The sequence below is a fragment of the Phyllobates terribilis genome, unplaced genomic scaffold (genome assembly GCF_046119375.1).
Source record: "Phyllobates terribilis strain yellow unplaced genomic scaffold, ASM4611937v1 Scaffold_7__3_contigs__length_470593459, whole genome shotgun sequence".
NCBI classification, from domain to species: Eukaryota; Metazoa; Chordata; class Amphibia; order Anura; family Dendrobatidae; genus Phyllobates; species Phyllobates terribilis.
The window spans coordinates 238499154-238520966 of NW_027362767.1; the positions used below are offsets into that span (position 1 = coordinate 238499154).

General features: G+C 44.5%; 1 protein-coding gene across 1 annotated transcript; it reads left to right on the plus strand.

Annotated features, from left to right (window-relative positions):
• Positions 1-10703: 10703 nt before the first annotated feature.
• LOC141153102 (ficolin-2-like) lies at positions 10704-21035 on the plus strand. Its single transcript, XM_073637783.1, has 8 exons — positions 10704-10941; positions 11212-11325; positions 11652-11705; positions 12082-12120; positions 17353-17480; positions 18237-18366; positions 20004-20138; positions 20506-21035. Exons 1-8 carry the CDS (start codon positions 10872-10874, stop codon positions 20751-20753), a joined length of 918 nt encoding a protein of 305 aa, XP_073493884.1. The 5' UTR covers positions 10704-10871; the 3' UTR covers positions 20754-21035.
• Positions 21036-21813: the final 778 nt, after the last annotated feature.

Sequence of the window (21813 nt, forward strand, 5' to 3'; positions counted from 1 at the left end):
TTTACACACAGCTTGCTTCAGTTCATGGATGGCCGTCTCAGCTTCTGGAGACCACTTAGCCATAGCCGATTTTGTCCCTTTAACGAGGTCTGTCAAAGAGGCGGCTATCATGGCGAAGTTAGGGCTGAACCGGCGGTAGTAGCCCACGAATGCTCTGACCTGTTTTTTTGAGAGAGGTTGCGGCCAACCCTGGATCGCCTCAACTTTATTTGTTTGGGGCTTTATCACGCCTCAGTCTACGACATAGCTCAGATATTTGGCTTCCTCCATGCCCATGGCACATTTCTTCGGGTTGATGGAAAACCCCACCTTCCGTAGAGCATTGAATATCGCCTGGACTTTGCTCAGATGGTTTCCTCAGTCCTGGCTGTAGATCACGATATCATCCAAGTAGGCCGCTGCATATTTCTTGTGGGGAGCTAGGATCCGGTCCATGGCTCTATGGAAGGTAGCTAGGACTCCTTGCAACCCAAACTAAATCCTTGTGTATTGGAAACTTCCGTCTGGTGTTGAGAAGGCCGTCTTCTCCTTGGATTCTTGGGATATAGGGATTTACCAATACACTTTTGTGAGGTCAAGGGTGGTAATATACCTGGCCGGCCTTAGTCTTTCAATTAGTTCATCAACCCTGAGCATTGGGTACGAATCAAACTTAGAGACCTCATTCAGTTTCCTATAGTCATTGCCAAACCGCAATTCTCCATTTGCTTTCGGTATTAAGATTATGGGACTGGACCAGCCACTCATGGACTCTTCAATGACTCCCTAGACCCAGCATGCGTTTCACATCTTTCGAGATTACCTCTCGGCAGGCTTCAGGAATCTGGTATGGCTTCATGTTTACTTGGACATGAGGCTCCATAAGCACCTCATGCTCTATGATCTGAGTAGACCCTGGTAGATCCGAGAACAGGTCCCTGTTCCTCTGTAGCAACTCGTGGCACTGTTGCTTTTGGGCACGTGACAGCGATTCTGCCACATTGACTTCTCCCACATCGGCTTCCGACTTCGCCACCAAAGACGGAGCTTCCACGGGCTCCCTATCTCGCCATGGCTTAATCAGGTTGATGTGGTACAGCTGGTAGGGCTTCCTTCTCCCCGATTGGTGGACTTTTATAGTTGACATCGCCAACCTTTTCCACTACTTCATAGGGACCCTGCCACTTAGCCAGGAATTTGCTCTCCACCGTAGGTACCAGCACCAGTATCCGATCCCCAGGGTTGAAGTGTCTCACCCTCGCCGATCTATTATACACCCTCGACTGTGCCTGTTGTTCTTTGAGGAGGTGTTCTTTCACAATGGGCATCACCTCTGAAATCCTCTCTTGCATCTGGGCCTCATGTTCAATCACACTCCTGTAGGGTGTAGACTCCGCCTCCCAGGTCTAATTTGCTACGTCCAGGAGTCCGTGGGGGTGTCGGCCATATAACAGCTCAAACGGGGAGAATCCAATAGAGGCCTGTGGAACTTCTCTAATGGAAAACAGAAGGTACGGCAGTCCCAGTCCTGGCCGTCTTGCTCTACGACCTTCTTTAACATGGCCTTCAAGGTTTTATTAAACCTCTCCACTAAGCCATCTGTCTGGGGGTGGTAGACTGAGGTCCTGCACAACTCCCTCATCACCCTTGATATAAATAGGGTCCCTTGGTCCGTTAGGATCTCCTTAGGCAACCCCGTTCTAGAGAAGATGTGGACCAGCTCCCGGGCTATACATTTGGCAGAGGAGTTACGTAGTGGCACGGCCTCCGGATACCATGTAGCATAGTCCAGTACCACCACCAGGATATACTTATGTCCTCTGGCGGACTTGACCAGGGGTCCCGCTAGATCCATGGCTATGCAATAAAATGGCACCTCAATGATCAGCAACGGCACTATGGGGCTACGGAGGTGAGCCACCAGGGAGGTCAGTTGGCAGGTGGGACACTACCTACAATAATTTACAATTTCTCTGTGACAACCGGGCCAATAGAACCTCTGGAGGATCCTTTCCTGGGTTTTCTCTACCCCCCAGATGCCCACCCAACACGTGTATGGGCCATATCGAACACCCTGCATCTGTACGGCCCTGGCACTAGTAACTGCTCAATTGCCTTCCCTCTGAGCTTGGTGACCCGATATAGTAACTCCCCATTTACAGCATAGTATGGATATCGGGTGTCAGCCCCCGGCTCTTGAGCAATGCCATTGAGAACAGTTACATTATCAAACGCCCCTTTTAGAGTTAAGTCCCTGAGCTGGGCGGTTTCAAAGTTTCCTCTGGACACCTCCAGTTCTCATCCTCATGCCCAATAAGTACGCAAAAAGGAAACCCGGCGGCGGCCTGTGATGAGGTTTCTTTAGGAGTGACTGGGTTGTTGTCTGGACAATCCGGCTCCCTCCCAAACCCCCACAAGTCCCAAAACAAGTCCGGCCCTATTTATAACAGGGTGCAACAGGTCCTTGACGACGCCCACCTCATGGGACTCTGCGCCACAGTTTGTGTCTATGACCACTCGGTCCATAGGGTAGTCCTTAGAGTCCCCATGGATACAACAGACGTTGACCTTTTTTCCCAGAATCAGCCGATGAGGAATTGTGGCCCTCACTAGGGTCACCAAACTCCCCGAGTCTAACAGAGCAGTCACTTGCATACCATTCACAGGCGCGAGGCATGCTTGCGAACCCTAGCCTGGTTGAGGGACAGCATTGCCGGCAGGATATGCAAAGTATGAACTGCGATGTCCTGCACTGCAGGCCATTGGCTTGTTGGTCATGGGGCAACAGGCGGCTATGTGACCTGGCATGTGACACCTCCAACATACTATGTTATTGGGCGGGACCTTTGGCAGCAACTCAGACCCCTCCTGGGCTCTAGGACGCCCCCCAGATATGGTTCTAGTTCCCCTCTTTTGGGTGTCCGCCCCCTTTTGGGAACCCCAGTATGGAGAAGCTACAACCCTGGCTTTCCCAAGGAACTCTCCACCGCCTGGTACCTTTCCACCAACCCCATCAGGTCATCGGCATTACGGGGATCTCCCTGGGCAACCCAGGCTTGCACTGACCTCTGAAGGGAGTGTATGAACCTGTCCATGATGACCCTCTCCACCATCTGTGCTGGGGAGGAAGATTCAGGTTCCAACCACTTTTGGACCAGTTGTAGGCGGTCAAACATTTGGGAGGTCTGTCACTGCAATAGGCCCGGTGGTGCACACATTACGCCCTGACAGTCAGTCACTCCCAAGCGCGCCAAGATCTCCGTTTTTAATTTGGCGTACTCTTGAGTCCTGCAATGCCAAGTCATAATAGGTCTTCTGCGGCTCGCCTGTTAAATATGGCGCCAGAACCTCCGCCCACTGCTCCGGAGGCAATTTCTCACGCTCTGCCACCCTCTCAAATACAGTCAGGAACGCCTCAATGTCATCACCCGGGGTCATCTTTTGTAACGCTCTCCTTACCATCGTTCTGACGTGTGAGTCATCACCTGGACTTGGTGGTGGGGCGGTTTGTTGGCCCTGGATGGCGGTCGCCAAAAGCTGCATCTGCTGCTGTTGATGCATCTGCTGTAGAAACAGCTTGTTTGTCTCCTGCTGCTGTTGATGCGACAGGACCAGGTGTTTTATTACGTCCTCCATGCTGCCGGACGTCCCTTGCTGGCTGGCGGCCTTCACCCAGGACATAAACGGTTTGCTGTAGCAGTCACACTGCCCCTTGGGATTCGTGCCCGTGCTTCTAGCACCAATTGTAGAGGTATTGGTACTCACTCAGCCGCCTTAGAGGTAGGCACAGGAAACGATTTCTTTAAACACATCCAAGGCAGGTTTATTATAACTTCATAATACCTACAACACTTTTAGAAGTAAACAAAAGACAGCCTTGTCCAGCACAGAGTAACAAAAACAGAAAATAAACAGTCCATACAATATGGCGGGTTCGCCTGCTCACGGTCAGTGTCTTTTAGCACAAAACACTCTGGAGGTCTCCATACATACAGACACTGAATGAGACACTCGGTCTCCATTTTATATACACACCCAGGGGTAGGGATATGTGAGCAGCCAATTCCTCCCAACTCTTATGACTGCTCGTAAAAAACAGCCCTGATATGCCCAATTAACCCTCTCAGCACTACGTGTGCTGGAGCATGCTTTTCCCGGGTTTACATCACCGAAGCTACCAACCTCGGTGATACATATCTCCCCTCAAGGACCTGTCCGGTGGCTATCTTACAACATGTTTTGTTATACACCTGTTCATTTTCTTTTTGTGTATTGGAACACACAAAAAATAACAGAGAAAAAAAGGCAAATTGGGCATAATTTCACACAAAACCCCTCAAATGGGCTGGACAAAATGGTTGGCACCTTTTCAAAACTTGTAGGTAAACAACTTTGTTTCAAGCATGTGAAGCTCATTCAAACTCACTTGTAGCAAGTAACAGGTGGGGGCAATATGAAAATCATACCTGCAACCAGATAAAAATAGAAGTTGACTCCATCTCTGCATTGTGTGTCTGTGTGGGCCACACAAAGCGTGGAGAACAGAAAGAGGTGAAGAGAACTGTCCGAGGACTTGACAATCAAAATTGTTAAAAAATATCAACAATCTCAAGGTTACAAGTCCATCTCCAGAGATCTTGACATTCTTTTGTCCACGGTGCGCAACATAATCACGAAGTTTACAATCCATGGCACTGTAGCTAATCTCCCTGGAAGTGGACGGCAGAGAATAATGGATGGTGGATAAGACCAATCAAGATCCAAAGAAATTCAAGCTGTCTTGCACTCTCAGGGCGCATCAGTGTCAGCGTGAACCATCCGTCAACATTTAAATTAAATTAAACGCTATGGCAGGAGACCCAGGAGGACCACACTGCTGAGACAGAGACATAAAAAAGCCAGTTTCCAAAATGTACGTGAGTAGGTCAAAATCCTTCTGGGAAAGCGTCTTGTGGACAGATGAGTCCAAGATAGAGCTTTTTGGTAAAGCACATCATTCTACTGTTTACTGAAAACAGAATGAGGCCTACAAAGCGAAGAACACAGTACCTACAGTCAAATATGGTAGAGGATAAAGATATTTTGAGGTTGGTTTGCTGCCTCTGGCACTAGGTTTCTTGACTGTGTGCAAGGCATCATGAAATCTGAAGGCTACCAAAGGATTTTGGGTCACAATGTAGTGTCCAGTGTCAGAAAGCTGGGTTTGCATCCTAGGTCATGGGTCTTCCAGCAGGACAATGACCCCAAACATACTTCAAGAAGCCCCCAGAAATGGATGGAAACAAAGCGCTGGAGAGTTCTGAAGTGGCAGCAATGAGTCCGGATCTAAATCCCATTGATCTGTGGAGAGATCTTATAATTGCTGTTGGGAGAAGACGTCTTCGCATATAAGAGACCTGGAGCAGATTGCAAAAGAAGAGTCCAAGATCCCAGCTGAGAGGTGTAAGAAGCTTGTTTATGGTTCTACTATAGGAAGCGATTGATTGTAGTTATTTATTCCAAAAGGTGTGTAATTAAATATTAAGTTGTGGGAGCCAACAATTTTGTCTGGCCCATTTTTGGGGTTTTGTGTGAAATTAATTCCAATTTCCTCTTTTCTTGTTTTTTTTTGTGTTGTTCTAATACACACAAAGGTAATAACCCTGTGTATAACAAAACGTGTAATTTAATAATTTTCTGGGAGAAATACTTAATTTTCTGGAACAATTTCAAGGGTGCCAACACGTTTGGCCATCAAAGTATCATCTACATAGAGCAAAACGTTTTCTGTGCTGGAACCCCGGACCTGGCAGACAAGAGAAACAAGCGGCTCCTGACCTTTGAGTAAAGAGTCATCAGATCGTATTAATGAAGCAGCGTCCTGAGGGCAATATGGGCAAGTCTTGGAGAGACATTGCAGAGCCTTTCTTCTCACTTTTCTCCCATTGCAAGGTGAGGGGCGGCATCAACCTATGTCAGGAGCAGTGAAAAAGCGAGAGGTTCATCCAACCACGACCTTGGCAGGGAATATTTGTACCTTTCTTGGGCCGTTTGAGAAGACATAGGAACCCTCCCGTTTTCTCCGGCAGTCCTACTATTCGTATATTGTTTCTCCTTAAATTATTTTTAGGGTTTTATGGCCTCAGGATCCCCCTCCAAGACTCTAATCCAGGAACACACATGGGTGACACCGACAACAGCAGGCATGCATTGATCCGGAGGATGGCGCCCACGAGAGTGCGGAGGAGGAATGGAATGTCTTGGAAGGAAGAAAGGCCGTAGATGCTGAACACCGATGGTCAACAGGTAGGAAACAAGAAGGCATCGGCCACAGGGCTCACCAGGGAAACAAGGCTGACTACTTCCAGGGCCACTACGCCGTGTACAGGGCTCGGGACTTCTGTCAGCCATGGAACCTGCTAATTACTGATCGGTGGGGAGTGCCGGGTGTCCTAAGGACCGGTCATTAATATTAGACAATCCCTTTAATAGTGGCTCAGGTTCCTGGTAATTGTAGTTTCTCGGTTCTGTGCACGTACACGCTAAATAAAAGCAGATGTATTTTCCAAAACGAGAAAAAATAAACACCAAAATAGCAAATATATGTTCCACATAGCTCTGAGTGTAACATTTGTTCATATGATATATGGTGAGAAGAAGTTTGTGAATTATTCAGAAATCCAGGTCATGGAAGGAATTTGGAGTATTTTTCCATGATGACGTGAAATACATTAAAAAAGGCCTAAAATAACAACAAGATAGAAATCTGCCTGCAATAGTTTCCCGCTACTAGAATAAAAAAGAAGACAAAGTGAGACCAAAACCAAGGTACAAGAGAAAGCCATTACTGAAGGGTGGTCAGGTAATTCAAGCAGCAGAGGACTGAGGCTCTAGTTGGATATACTAAAAGGGAAGCCGTCAGCAGGTCTTTGCTATTTAATCTGACAGCAGCATGATGTAGGGGCAGAGAGCCTGATTACAGCGATGTGTCACTTAGTTTACTTGGTGAGGCAGTTGTGATGTAATCCCTGTTTTCTCTGCTGCAGATCTAGCCGAGCTCTGAATGCTGAGCTGTGTATAACCCCGCCCACATCACTGATTGGCTGCTATCTGTGTACATTGTATATTGACAGAAAGTTGTCAATCCATGGTGGGGATGGGGTTGGACCAAGAGGCACAAGACAACTAGTCCTGTAATAATCTACTATATAACGGCTTATCCAGTCTGTCTGTCCGTCCAGGAAATCCCAATCAGAGACACGGGATTTCAGAACAAGATGGCGGCCGTTAGCGGCTCATCTGCCGCACGGAGGTCAGCGGCGATGCAGCCGGGAGATGACCGGTCATCTCCCGGCTGCTCGCAGCAGAAGTACCCCGACCGGCGGCCTAGGCGGCGCAGCTCCCCGGTCCTCCCTTCACACTTGCCGTTGGGAGATCAGACGGTAGCCGACGGTAGCCGCATGGAGGTTAGCGGCGATGCAGCCGGGAGATGACCGGCCACCACTAATCAGCAACGAGCGCAGTCCGGCCGTGAATTGGCGCTGGATTTGAAACATGCTTCGCTGATTGTCGCACCCACCCGGCCGCGACCAATCAGCGACATTGGCGCGAAGTTTAAAACACCGCTTCTCTGATTGGTCGCGGCCAGCCGGCTATGACCAATCAGTGACTGGCGCAGCCCAGCCGTGAATTGGGCGCCGGATTTGAAACACGCAGGCCACCGTCGGGAGATCAGCGGCGACGCAGCCGGGAGATGACCGGTGCTAGCCGGTCATCTTCTGGCTGCTCGCAGCAGAAGAACCCCGACCGGCGGCTTCGCTCTCTGGTCCTCCCGACGGAGCCTTACAAACCACAATTAGGGGATGAGGGAGCCATACATACCAGGATATGGAAATTTAACAGTAGCTGCTGCATTTCCCACCCTAGGCTTATACTCAAGTCAATAAATTTTCCCAGTTTTTTGTTGTAAAATTAGGGGTCTCTGCTTATACTTGGGTCACCGCGCACAAGCAGCATGTGACCCCCGGCTGCAGCTGGCTCTTGCTTCCGCTTATATCACGACTATTTGCGGCTGCAGCCAAGGGGTCTCCTGTTTCGCGTTCCACGGTGAGTGATGGGCTGTGGGCGGGGTTATCCCTCATCCCGTCACACCTGGCATCCACCGCACGCGCATTCATTGACAGAGCATGGGGCATTATAAGGGGGGGTGACATCCTGCATGGGGCATTATAAGGGGGGGTGACATCCTGCATGGGGCATTATAAGGGGGGATGACATCCTGCCTGGGGCATTATAAGGGGGGTGACATAATGCATGGGGTTTTATAAGGCGGGGGGTGGCATCCTGCATGAGGCATTATAAGGGGAGGTGACATCCTGCATGGGGCATTATAAGGGGGAACAGCCTGCGTGGAGCATTATGTGGGTGGAACAGCCTGCATGAAGCATTATATGGGGAGGGGGGACAGCCTGCATGGAGCTTTATATGAGGGCCAGTTTCCTGTATGGAGCATTTTATGGGGCCCAGTATTTTCTATGGAGCGTTATATGGGGGCCAGTATCCTGTATGGAGCGTTATATGGGGGCCAGTATCCCGTGTGGAGCATTATATGGGGGCCAGTATCCTGTGTGGAGCGTTATATGGGGACCAGTATCCTGTATGGAGCATTTTATGGGGCCCAGTATTCTGTATGGAGCATTATATGGGGCCCAGTATCCTGTATGGAGCATTTTATGGGGTCCAGTATTCTGTATGGAGCGTTATATGGGGACCAGTATCCTGTATGGAGCATTATATGGGGGCCAGTATCCTGTATGGAGCGTTATATGGGGGCCAGTATCCTGTATGGAGCGTTATATGGGGGCCAGTATCCTGTATGGAGCGTTATATGGGGGCCAGTATCCTGTATGGAGCGTTATATGGGGGCCAGTATCCTGTATGGAGCATTTTATGGGGGCCAGTAGCGTTATATGGGGGCCAGTATTCCGTATGGAGCATTTTATGGGGGCCAGTATACTGTGTGGAGCGATTCGTCGGTTTCTGAGCTATTGTAGAATTTACAATAGATATCACTCATGTAATATAAGAAGTGAAATCTTCAGCATTGTACTATATATATATATATTTCTTTGCGGTATCTGTGCATCATGAATCATGGTGTGTGTTAAAGGGGCCACTAAGACTCTTTCGCCCGGGGCCCAGAAAAACCTGAAGTTGCCCTGACCGGGGGCCACTGAAGGGGTAAGTATAATGTTTTTTTTTATTTTTAATTCTCTTTTTTTTTTACTATTGATGCTGCATTTAAAGCAGCATAAGTTGGTCACACAATATAAATCCATGCCGGTTGCATGGATTTATATAGTGTGACCAAATTGTCAAGCACTTTCCAAGTGATGCTCAAAATCGATTGGAAAAGCGTTTGAAAAAAAGTGTGCGGAAATGCAAGTGAAAACGCTTAAACGCTTGTCCCTGGCAGAAAAAAACGCATGTACAATCCACATGTATAATCCACATGCGTTTTTTCTACCAGGGAGATGCAGAAACGCTCAGGAAAAATCCAGAGCATTTCTGCATCGTGGGCACATAGCCTTACACATAATTCACCAGATACCAGGAGCAGTGAGGGTCCTGATCACAGGCTACAATCTATGAGGGAATAGGGGGGACATGAAAGGTGGATGGTAACAATTGCTTGTAATGTACGGGCCGGCCAAGATTATAATAAATAGGGTATTCACGCTGCATGAACCGGTCACCAGCCAGTATCTGTATGGACACAGAGGGCTATGAAGTGCATGGAGGGTGTGAACAGATGATACGAGGGTTCTGGTTTGGAAGGAAATTTTGTATGGGAGAAACAGGGATAGTTAGATAAGTGAGGTGAGGCGATAGGCCAGTGTAAAGAAATGCGTTTTTAGGACACACTTAAAACTGTGAGTGTTTGAGACTAATCAAAGTGTCCTGGGTAGTGCATTCTAGAGAATTGGCGCAGCTCATGAGAAGTCTTGGAGGTGGGAGTGGGAGGTTCAGACTATGGAGGATGTAAATCTTAGGTCATTAGCAGAACGGTGGGCATGGGTAGGGTGGTAGACTGAGACGAGGGAGGAGATGTAGGGCAGTGCTGAAGCATGGAGCGCTTTGTGGGTGAGAATGATGAGTTTGTATTGAACTCTGTAGCGGATGGGTAACCAGTACAATGGCTGGCACAGGGAAGAGGCATCGGTGTAGCTGCTGAACAGGAATATGATCCTGGCTGCTGCATTCAGGACGGACTGGAGAGGGGAGAGTTTAGTAAGAGGGAAACAGATTAGTAGAGAGTGGCAATAGTCCAGACGAGAATGATAATATCCTGCTGATATAACACTGATTTCATTGAAACACCAAAACACAGCCCAGTAAGTGACACATCGCTGGAACCAGGGTCTCAGCCCCTACATCATGCTGCTCTCAGATTACATAACAAAAACCTGCAAACAGATTTCCTTTAAAGGGGAAAATCACCTAATAATCTATCTAAAATATTCATACATCCACAAATTTACTAAATTATGAGACTGCAAAATCTATTTACTCAAGGCTCAGAGATCTCACCATTACAGACTCCGCAAACCCCATCACATGACGATGTTTTTGGCCGGACTTCATTTTGTGATCCCAATGTGTGGTCAAGAATTTCTACTAAAATTCTCAATCATTGGAGGGTCTGCGTTCGATTCATCACGTAGCAAGAATTGAGGCTTATGTATCATATTGGGGAAATATTTCACAAGGACATGGCTGGGAAAGTACAGCTTCCTGGAGAGGAGCATTAGGGGTCAGACAACATATATAAAAGTGAAGGTCTTAAGCTACAAATTCATTCTGAAGATTTTGGGGGGACTTCTGGAAGACGGATCTAAACTCTTGAGGTCATCATGTGTGTCCCGGTACTACTTTTGCTTGGAATAGTTTGTGGGCTCTGTAGCAGCGATCAGTCCTGTCCGGGTAAGTTTTATTTTTATATACATATGTATATATATATATACACATTTATATTTAATTTTTACATTTATGTGCCCTGCCTACACATTATAATTTTTGGAAAATCATCCCAATATGGTTAAAGGAAGAAATGCAGCAATTTTTGCTAAATCATAGAAGGAAAAAAACTGCAATCACATTGTGTGAACACAGCTGTAATTACACATATCATGTCTATTACATATTTGCACTATTATAGTTTATATATTTTTGTAAAAAAAAAAATTCTTACAGAAGTGAAAGTTATAGGGATTGGAGAATCGGATAAATTGTCAATTCTTCGAGGTTGCCCTGGTCATACTGGTCTTCCCGGTCAAAAAGGAGATATTGGGGCACCAGGAGAGAAAGGTTGGTACCAAGAGAATAACTAATACAGTTTATGGGTTGTGTATGTTAGTCCCTATAGTCTAGTTCCCAATGAATATCTATTGAATATTTTCTAACATTTGATCTAAACCCTTTAAATTGACTATATATGTGCATACCTGCCATACAGTGAGCCCATGTGGCTTCTACCGGGCCCAAGATTGATCTTCTCTCCTTTTTAATGAATGTCGAGACCTTTCACAGGGATGTGATGGTGTCAAGTAAAAACTAAAATGGGCTACATTTTTATCTTTGCTATGGGGCCACACTTCACTGTGTATAAATCTATTGCTTTTTTAACTTTCCAGGAGAAATGGGGGATGTAGGGAGTCCAGGAATGGCAGGATATCAAGGAAACAAAGGTGAGTCAAGAACTGTGTACCTCCATACAGCATCGGGCCAGGCCTCTGTTGAGTACATGATGCCTAATTAAAGGAGCCACCAGGAACAAAAAAGAGGGAAGAAACGGTTAGAGAATCAGCATTGCCAAGAAGCCTGGGCGACTCTGTGACAAAATGATGACCCCATAGCTGCTAACATGGCTGCTGTCATATGGACATAGTCACTAAAGGATGAAGGGTGGCGCACAGAGATAGAAGAAGAAGCTTTGATATTTCAGGAAACATCTAACTTACGTATTTATGGCCACTGTTGTAGCAAACCTGGAAAGTTATGGGAGATATTGAATAAAAACTTTTCTTATAAAGTTTCTTATGCATTTATATCTTTTTCTTTTAGGAGAGAAAGGGGAAAGTGCTGTTATTGACCCAGTATTCAGTAAGTTAAATATCTAAATGATAATTGAATGTCTTCTGCTGCTCCAAATTTGTCTAAAATACTAGTCATTAAGCAACAACAGAATAAAAACAAAAAAATATTGATTTTGGAAAATAGACACAAGGAATTCCTCCCTTTAGTCTATTTGTAATATTTCCCAAGTTGACCATGTATGCCTCCAAATTTAGGGTATGAGCACAGCACGTCATTGTCTTTTTTTAGGCGGATTCCTCCTGGATCCAACCTAAAAAAAAGAGCTAAAAACAAGTAAAAAAATAATAACATATGCACAGCAATGTCAAAACGACTTGCTGTACCCATGTTCCGTCTTTTGTCACTTCTTTTAAATGCTTTAGGTTTCGGAAGCTGTGAAGCAACTAAAAAAGAAATGGCCGGTCGATTTTTCACTATATTATACACGGAATTAAACAAAAAATTGTCTGCTTTAGCCAATCTCTTCTTATCAGAAGGATTCTTACGACAGTAAGTTGATCACACAGTGAAGGAATCTCTCAGCAAGTGTTCTACTCCCCCACAGCACTCCCACAGGGGAAATGAAGTATTGCACTCTGGTCTTATTTTACTTTGGGGTTTGTCTGTGTGCTATAGAAAAAGCAAAAGTGGTGGGAGTATATTGCCCACTTGTAAATATAGTTATCTTACTCTGTTAGATCAGATATAGCAATAGTGAGAATTAAACTAAGATTTAACTTTTAATAGTTCAAACATAAAACCAAAGTGCCGCCTAAAAAGAGGGTAGGCACAACACTTTAGGTATAAGTCACCTTTTGTACAATATGGAGATCTAACCTCTCTTATTAAAATCAAGTAAAGAATGATCCGACCTACCCTGAAGTAAGGAGGTCAAGATCATAAATCCTAGGAGTTGTCGTGGAGAAGGTTGGACACTGGAGGGCACCCACATTTAGAAGACAGTATCTCATGGCATGTACATTTATAGCATTTATAGGACAATTAATCGTGTAGCTCTAGCTGTTACTATTCCAGTTTCCACTGATATCAGAGGTCAAGTACTGACAGTGGTCAGATTAGGTCCAACAGAACAGATTAGGACACACACATCAGACCATGCCAAATGTCCAAGCGCAAAAGCTCAAACCAGTGCATGGTACATACAGTCATATGAAAAAGTTTGGGCACCCCTATTAATCTTAAGCTTAATGTTTTATAAAAATTGGTGTTTTTGCAACAGCTATTTCAGTTTGATATATGTAATAACTGTTGGACACAGTAATGTTTCTGCCTTGAAATGAGGTTTATTGTGCTAACAGAAAATGTGCAATCTGCATTCAAACAAAATTTGACCGGTGCATAAGTATGGGCACCCTTATCATTTTCTTGTTTTAAATACTCCTGCCTACTTTTTACTGACTTACTAAAGCACTTTTTTGGGTTTTGTAACCTCATTGAGCTTTGAACTTTATAGCCAGGTGTATGCAATCATGAGAAAAGCTACTTAAAGTGGCCACTTGCAAGTTGTTCTCCTGTTTGAATCTCCTCTGAAGAGTGGCATCATGGGCTCCTCAAAACAACTGTCAAATGATCTGAAAACAAAGATTATTCAACATAGTTGTTCAGGGGAAGGATACAAAAAGCTGTCTCAGAGATTTAACCTGTCAGTTTCCACTGTGAGGAACATAGTAAGGAAATGGAAGAACATAGGGACAGTTCTTGTTAAGGCCAGAAGTGTCAGGACAAGAAAAACATCAGAAAGGCAGAGAAGAAGAATGGTGAGATCAGTCAAGGACAATCCTCAGACCACCTCCAGAGAGCTGCAGCATCAACTTGCTGCAGATGGTGTCACTGTGCATCGGTCAACTATACAACGCACTTTGCACAAGGAGAAGCTGTATGGGAGAGTGATGCGAAAGAAGCCGTTTCTGCAAGTACGCACAAACAGAGTCGGCTGAGGTATGCAAAAGCACATTTGAAGAAGCCTATTTGTTTTTGGAAGAAGGTCCTGTGGACTGATGAAACCAAGATTGAGTTGTTTGGTCATACAAAAAGGCGTTATGCATGGTGGCAAAAAAACATAGCATTCCAAGAAAAACACTTGCTACCCACAGTAAAATTTGGTGGAGGTTCCATCATGCTTTGGGGCTGTGTGGTCAATGCCGGCACTGGGAATCTTGTTAAAGTTGAGGGACGCATGGATTCCACTCAGTATCAGCAGATTCTTGGCAATAGTGTTCAAGAATCAGTGATAAAGTTGAAGTTACGCAGTGGATGGATCTTTCAGCAAGACAATGATCCAAAACACCGCTCCAAATCTACTCAGGCATTCATGCAGAGGAACAATTACAATGTTCTGGAATGGCCATCCCAGTCCCCAGACCTGAATATCATTGAACATCTGTGGGATCATTTGAAGAGGCTGTCCATGCTCGGCGACCATCAAACTTAACTGAACTGGAATTGTTTTGTAAAGAGGAATGGTCAAAAATACCTTCATCCAGGATCCAGGAACTCATTAAAAGCTACAGGAAGCGACTAGAGGCTGTTATTTTTGCAAAAGGAGGATCTACTAAATATTAATGTCACTTTTCTGGTGAGGTGCCCATACTTATGCACCTGTCAAATTTTGTTTGAATGCAGATTGCACATTTTCTGTTAGTACAATAAACCTCATTTCAAGGCAGAAACATTACTGTATCCAACAGTTATTACATATATCAAACTGAAATAGCTGTTGCAAAAACACCAATTTTTATAAAACATTAAGCTTAAGATTAATAGGGGTGCCCAAACTTTTTCATATGACTGTAATATAACTCAGAACACACAATGGTTAGAAATAATGTGGAATGTTCTAACCCATTCTGTGTTCTTCATTCCAGGTGGGGGGTGCACTTCATCCTGGTAAAACTCATCCAGGAGAAAAAAAAAAGGGGTTGCAGTCTAGCCCTATAGGGCAGGGATGTCAAACTCAAACACACATAGGGCCAAAATGAAAAACTTAGACAAAGTCGTGGGCCAACCAGTATACAGAATAATGGACCACACATGGTCCTCCATACAGAATAATGGCCCCACATAATCCTCCTTACAGAATAATGGCCCCCACATAGTCCTCCATACAGAATAATGGCCCCACATAATCCTCCGTACAGAATAATGGGCCCCACATAGTCCTCTGTACAGAATAATGGGCCCACAAAATCCTCCGTACAGAATAAGGGGCCCCACATAGTCCTCTGTACAGAATAATGGGCCCCACATAGTGCTCCATACAGTATAATGGCCCCACATAGTTCTCCATACAGTATAATGGGCCCCACATAGTCCTCCATACAGTATAATGGCCCCATATAGTTCTCCATACAGTATAATGGGCCCCACATAATCCCCCATACAGTATAATGGCCCCACATAGTCCTCCATACGGTATAATGGCCCCACATAGTTCTCCATACAGTATAATGGGCCCCACATAGTTCTCCATACAATATAATGGGCCCCACATAATCGTCCATACAGTATAATGGGCCCCACATAGTGCTCCATACAGTATAACAGGTACCACATACAGTATTCCTCCATACAGTATAATGGCCCCACATAGTCCTCCATACAGTATAATGGGTACCACATAGTCCTCCATACAGTATAATGGCCCCACATAATCCTCCATACAGTATAATGGCCCTACATAGTGCTCCATACAGTATAATGAGTACTACATAGTCCTCCATACAGAATAATGGCCCCACATAGTCCTCCATACAGAATAATGGGCACCACATAGTCCTCCATACAGTATAATGGGTACCACATAGTCCTCCATACAGTATAATGGGCCCCACATAGTCTTCCATACAGTATAATGGCCCACATAGTCCTCCATACAGAATAATGGGCCCCACATAGTCCTCCATACAGTATAATGGGCCCCACATAGTCCTCCAAACAGTATAATGGCCCCACATAGTCCTCCATACAGTATAATGGGCCCCACATAGTCCTCCATACAGTATAATGGGCCCCACATAGTCCCCCATACAGTATAATGGGCCCCACATAGTCCTCCATACAGTATAATGGGCCCCAAATAATGCTCCATAAAGAATAATGGGCCCCACATAGTCCTCCATACAGTATAATGGCCTCCACATAGTCCTCCATACAGTATAATGGGCCCCAAAAAGTCCTCCATACAGTATAATGGCCCCACATAGTCCTCCATACAGTATAATGGGTACCACATAGTCTTCCATACAGAATAATGGCCCCACATAGTCCTCCATACAGTATAATGGGCCCCACATAGTCCTCCATACAGTATAATGGCCCCACATAGTCCTCCATACAGTATAATGGGCACCACATAGTCCTCCATACAGTATAATGGGTACCACATAGTCCTCCATACAGTATAATGGGCCCCACATAGTCTTCCATACAGTATAATGGCCCACATAGTCCTCCATACAGAATAATGGGCCCCACATAGTCCTCCATACAGTATAATGGGCCCCACATAGTCCTCCAAACAGTATAATGGCCCCACATAGTCCTCCATACAGTATAATGGGCCCCACATAGTCCTCCATACAGTATAATGGGCCCCACATAGTCCCCCATACAGTATAATGGGCCCCACATAGTCCTCCATACAGTATAATGGGCCCCAAATAATGCTCCATAAAGAATAATGGGCCCCACATAGTCCTCCATACAGTATAATGGCCTCCACATAGTCCTCCATACAGTATAATGGGCCCCACATAGTCCTCCATACAGTATAATGGCCCCACATAGTCCTCCATACAGTATAATGGGTACCACATAGTCCTCCATACAGAATAATGGCCCCACATAGTCCTCCATACAGTATAATGGGCCCCACATAGTCCTCCATACAGTATAATGGACCCACATAGTCCTCCATACAGTATAATGGGTACCATATAGTCCTCCATACAGGATAATGGCCCCAGATAGGGTTGGTGGTTCTGGTGTCACGGGCCAAAGATAACTATCCTGCAGAAGGGCCCTGCAATGGAGGCTCTGCACTCTCCCTTATTATCTGCCATGCTCAAACATGTAGCGTTCTCCTGAGTATTATTTGTACCCTTTTTCTCTGTGACTAATTGGCGACAACCCTGACCCTCTATTAACTGAAAATGCCCTAAACCTAAAGAGTGAATGAAAATAATTTCTAAATCAGTCAGCACCTTTATATGAAGCTTTATTGTTATATATGTGTCATAGCTCCCAGGAACTGCAAAGAAGTGCGGTATTATGGGCCAGTGTTCAGTGACTGGCACACCATATACCCAGAGGGCAGAATGTCTATGAAGGTCTTCTGCGATATGGACACAGATGGTGGGGGATGGATTGTAAGTACACACAACATCACAGTGAGAAGGTTCTTCTGGAAATTTTGGACCCATCGCAATTGTATCCTTTCCGATGGAATGGCATCACGGGTGGGGTGTTGGAGCTATATTGGGTGCAGAGGTATTACGTGTGGGGTGGTGGAGCTATATTGGGTGCAGAGGTAGCACGGGAGGGGTGGTGGAGCTATATTGGGTTCAGAGGTATCACGGGTGGGGTGGTGGAGCTATATTGGGTGCAGAGGTATCACGGGTGGGGTGGTGGAGCTATATTGGGTGCAGAGGTATCACGGGTGGGGTGGTGGAGCTATATTGGGTGCAGAGGTATTACGGGTGGGGTGGTGGAGCTATATTGGGTGCAGAGGTATTACGGGTGGGGTGGTGGAGCTGTATTGGGTGCAGAGGTATCACGGGTGGGGTGGTGGAGCTATATTGGGTGCAGAGGTAGCACGGGTGGGGTGGTGGAGCTATATTGGGTGCAGAGGTATTACGGGTGGGGTGGTGGAGCTATATTGGGTGCAGAGGTATTACGGGTGGGGTGGTGGAGCTATATTGGGTACAGAGGTAGCAGTTGTACCCATGCCCTTGAAACTCTATGTTTTCTTTTGCGTCGGAAAATATGTTTTTGTTATAGGACCCGGTATAGTTTCTAGGGTAGTGGTAGCCATTTTATGGTCTCGACAAGGTATATTCCCAACAATAACTTGCCCTAAATAAGTTGGCATGACTCAAAAATGTCTGGTCTTTTTATTGCTTTAGGTGATACAGAGACGTTGGGATGGATCAGTGGATTTTTTCCGCACCTGGCTTGAATATGCGGAAGGGTTTGGAAATCGGCTGAATGAATTTTGGCTGGGGAATGAATATATTCATCAAATAACTTCAAAAGGTAACGATTTCTTGATTGATCTTTTTCTGATTATTGCCTGACCTGTTTTTGTGTATCCAAATTGAAGGGGTCAATAAGGCTGGACTAGTTTATCTGGTGCTCTATCATCTCTCCATGTTTCATTGAATGGGAAAGTAGAGCAACTAGTAACTCTCTGATTTTATTGAATCATTGATCAGCCTTTGCAAAGTTATGAATCTTTGTAATATACTCCATTACCTTATTTTGCTTCCTTCACCCTCAATCTTGATGCTGAAAGTGCTGTTTTAACTGCCTATTTCAAGCTCTTTAAGACGCCGCTCAAACACTCTTTACTAATACTCGCCCTTCGCAGCCTTCTCTGCTCCCCTTCCCCATGATAAGACAATAAGAGTGCTTGTTGATAATATTCGGGTATAGATTCTTGCTAGAGCAGCAGTTCAAATCAGCTTCTAAAAGAACATGAACTAGGCAGGTAAAACAGCACTTTCAGCATGGTGACTACCAACATATAGACCATGTACATTCAATATTAATAGCTAAAGACAAACTTCAACTATAAATACCACCCAAAGAAAAGATAGGTGCATGTAGTCTCTCAAAATTCATACATTAATAATTAAAAAACATATACTGTATGTTCAACAGAGAAATGCAATGGAGGACCACATGATAAATCAACATAATTATATCTTACAATGCTATTTAGCTTAAAGAGAGATGTATACCTCATCCAAGTGTCTGCACTTTCACTGACTCTCATATAAGTATCTGCATAGTGCAAAAAAGTGCTGCCTTATTTGAGCTGATAGTACTAATTACTCTAAATTCTAGACAAAAAAATGAAATAACGTACATAATTTTGCAAACTAAGGTGGTGTGTGATCCTGGTGTCCCAATGCACGTTTCACCCTTAACTTCATCAGGGGACAATCCCCTGATGAAGTAAAGGATGAAACATGCTTTGGGGCACCAGGATCACACATGGCATGGCCAGTTGATGAAGCAAAGGGTGAAATGTGCGTTGGGGCACCAGGATCACACACCACTTTAGTCTGCAAAATTATGTAAGTTATTTCACTTTTTTGTCTATCATTTAAAGCAATTAGTACTATCAACTCAAATAAGGCCGCACTTTTTTGCACTATGCAGATACTTACATGAGAGTCAGTGAAAGTGCAGACACTTGGATGAGGTATACATCTCTCTTTAAGCTAAATAGCATTGTAAAATATAATTATGTAGATGTATCGTGGTCCTCCATTGCATGTCTCTGTTGAACATATATATTTTTTAGATACTCTAAGTTTTGGTGGTCCTTATACTCCCAATTTTGGATTTTTGTTATGGACCTTCTCTTGTGGAGATTAGTCACCATCTCTTGTAGGTCAGACTTAATAACTATGTAGTGGAACATACACATAAGATGGTCAAACCCTCCTGGGGCTGACAGTTATCTGTTTTAACACCTCCTTAAGTGGTGGTATATACTTCTTAAGTCAATTAAGGGTCATAAGAAGGAACAGAGAGGTTAGCCCAAATGCTGTGACCTATGCCCATCTCAATACACCGCTTTTGAATAAGTTTATTGCTATGGGTTTTTTAGCCAGTTTAGCTTCCATTTTCTAAAGCTCTTGTGCATATCTTTCTTTCTAAAGGAACATGGGAATTACGTGTTGACCTTGAAGATTTTGAAGGTAAAAATGTGTTCGCCAAGTATGCAAGCTTCAAAGTCTTGAATGAGGCTAAGAAATATGAGTTATTAATTGGAGCCTTTACGGAAGGAACTGCAGGTGAGAGTCAATATGGGCAAAACGTCCTTCACGTGAGCTGGTTTAACTCCAGATCCAGTATGCTGGCTTGGTGCAAGTAGTAGGCGTACAGGAGGTGCGGGGGGGGAACCGGTGCAGGACTCTCCAGAGGAAAAACTAGAGAATTGAGATTGATGGAAGGGTGCGGTGGGCCAAACAAAGGAAAAGCCCTTCTGTCCTTGATGGCAAAACCATAATTATGGAATAGGGGACATTTTGACCTCTTTCTTCTATGTAGGTCACTGAATATAGTAACGTTTTCGTAGCATAAAGTCACTAGGTGTAAAGCCTGAGTAATTAGCGTATGAGAAGCCGATCTGATATATGACCCGTCTCTGTTGTTTGGCAGGGGATTCCATGGGAGATCTAAACAACATGAAGTTCAGTGCTAAAGATGAAGACAATGACATTTATGGGACAAGTTGTTCCGAAATCTATAAAGCTGGCTGGTGGTATAACAACTGTCACAATGCCAACCTTAATGGATTATACCACATAGGAGCACAAACATCCAATGCGGTTGGTATTATCTGGATTACTGCAAGAGGAGCTAAATACTCATTCAAGCATTCAGAAATGAAGATCAGGCCAATTTAAAGAACAAAAGAGGTGCAGGTCCTGAAATTTGTGAATTTCCAGATATTTGGTTGAATTTTTTAAGCGTCTTGATAGCTACCAAAACACATAACAAGGGTGGATACCAGCAATGTAAATGTGCACAATCCCTCATCCATCCCGGTATACTCATCTTAGTTTTCGGGGATATATTGGAAATCCGATCACATGTCCCAATCCCTCTTCTTTATAGCCTATATGCTTTTTATCCTACACCAAATTTGCATGTTGTAATTATAGGAATAAAAGTTATATTTTATAGGATTTTTTCTGTTTTGTTCTTTAATTGATGGTGCTCTGCCGAATCAAATATTGCTTGTGTACCTGATGTAGAGGCAGAGAATGGCCCTGGCTTTTCTATTGAACTGAGCCAGCCAGGTTCCTTCAAGCACATCATTGACTGAGAAGGGAAGGACTCTCTGCCTGTCTTGGAATGAAAACATAAGTGATGTTTCCTGAGGGAATCTGAAATTGAGCCTGTTGCAGATTTCAGCTTTCAGCAGAATCATCAGCACTCAGACATTGTGGGAGAATTAACTGGTTTACTTGGGACATACATAAACCATTAACTGCACCATCACAACATGAAAGATTACAGGAAGAACAAGACTAAACAAACCACAGAGGTCATACAATATAGTCGGGAACATATCCTGATTCAGATTTTTAGCTTTCATCAGCATTCTGACATTGGGGGAGAATGAATTGTTTTATTTGGCACATGCAGCGACCATTATCTTCATCAACGCAACATAGAGGATTACAGGAGAAAGAAGACAAAACAAAGCAGAAAGATTATGAAATGTAGTCTGGAACATAACGTGTTGCAGATTTTCAGCTTTCAGCAGAATCATCAATCAGAATTCAGATTTTGTAGAAGAAAGAACTATTTTACTCCGGACATAAATTGATCATTATCTGACTACTGATGATTCTGGTAAAAGCTGATAATCTGCAACAGAGAAAATGGTATAATATTCAAAATTAGTACATTAGTGATTTTTTTTATTTTATATATATTTGTATGTTGCTGAATAACCCT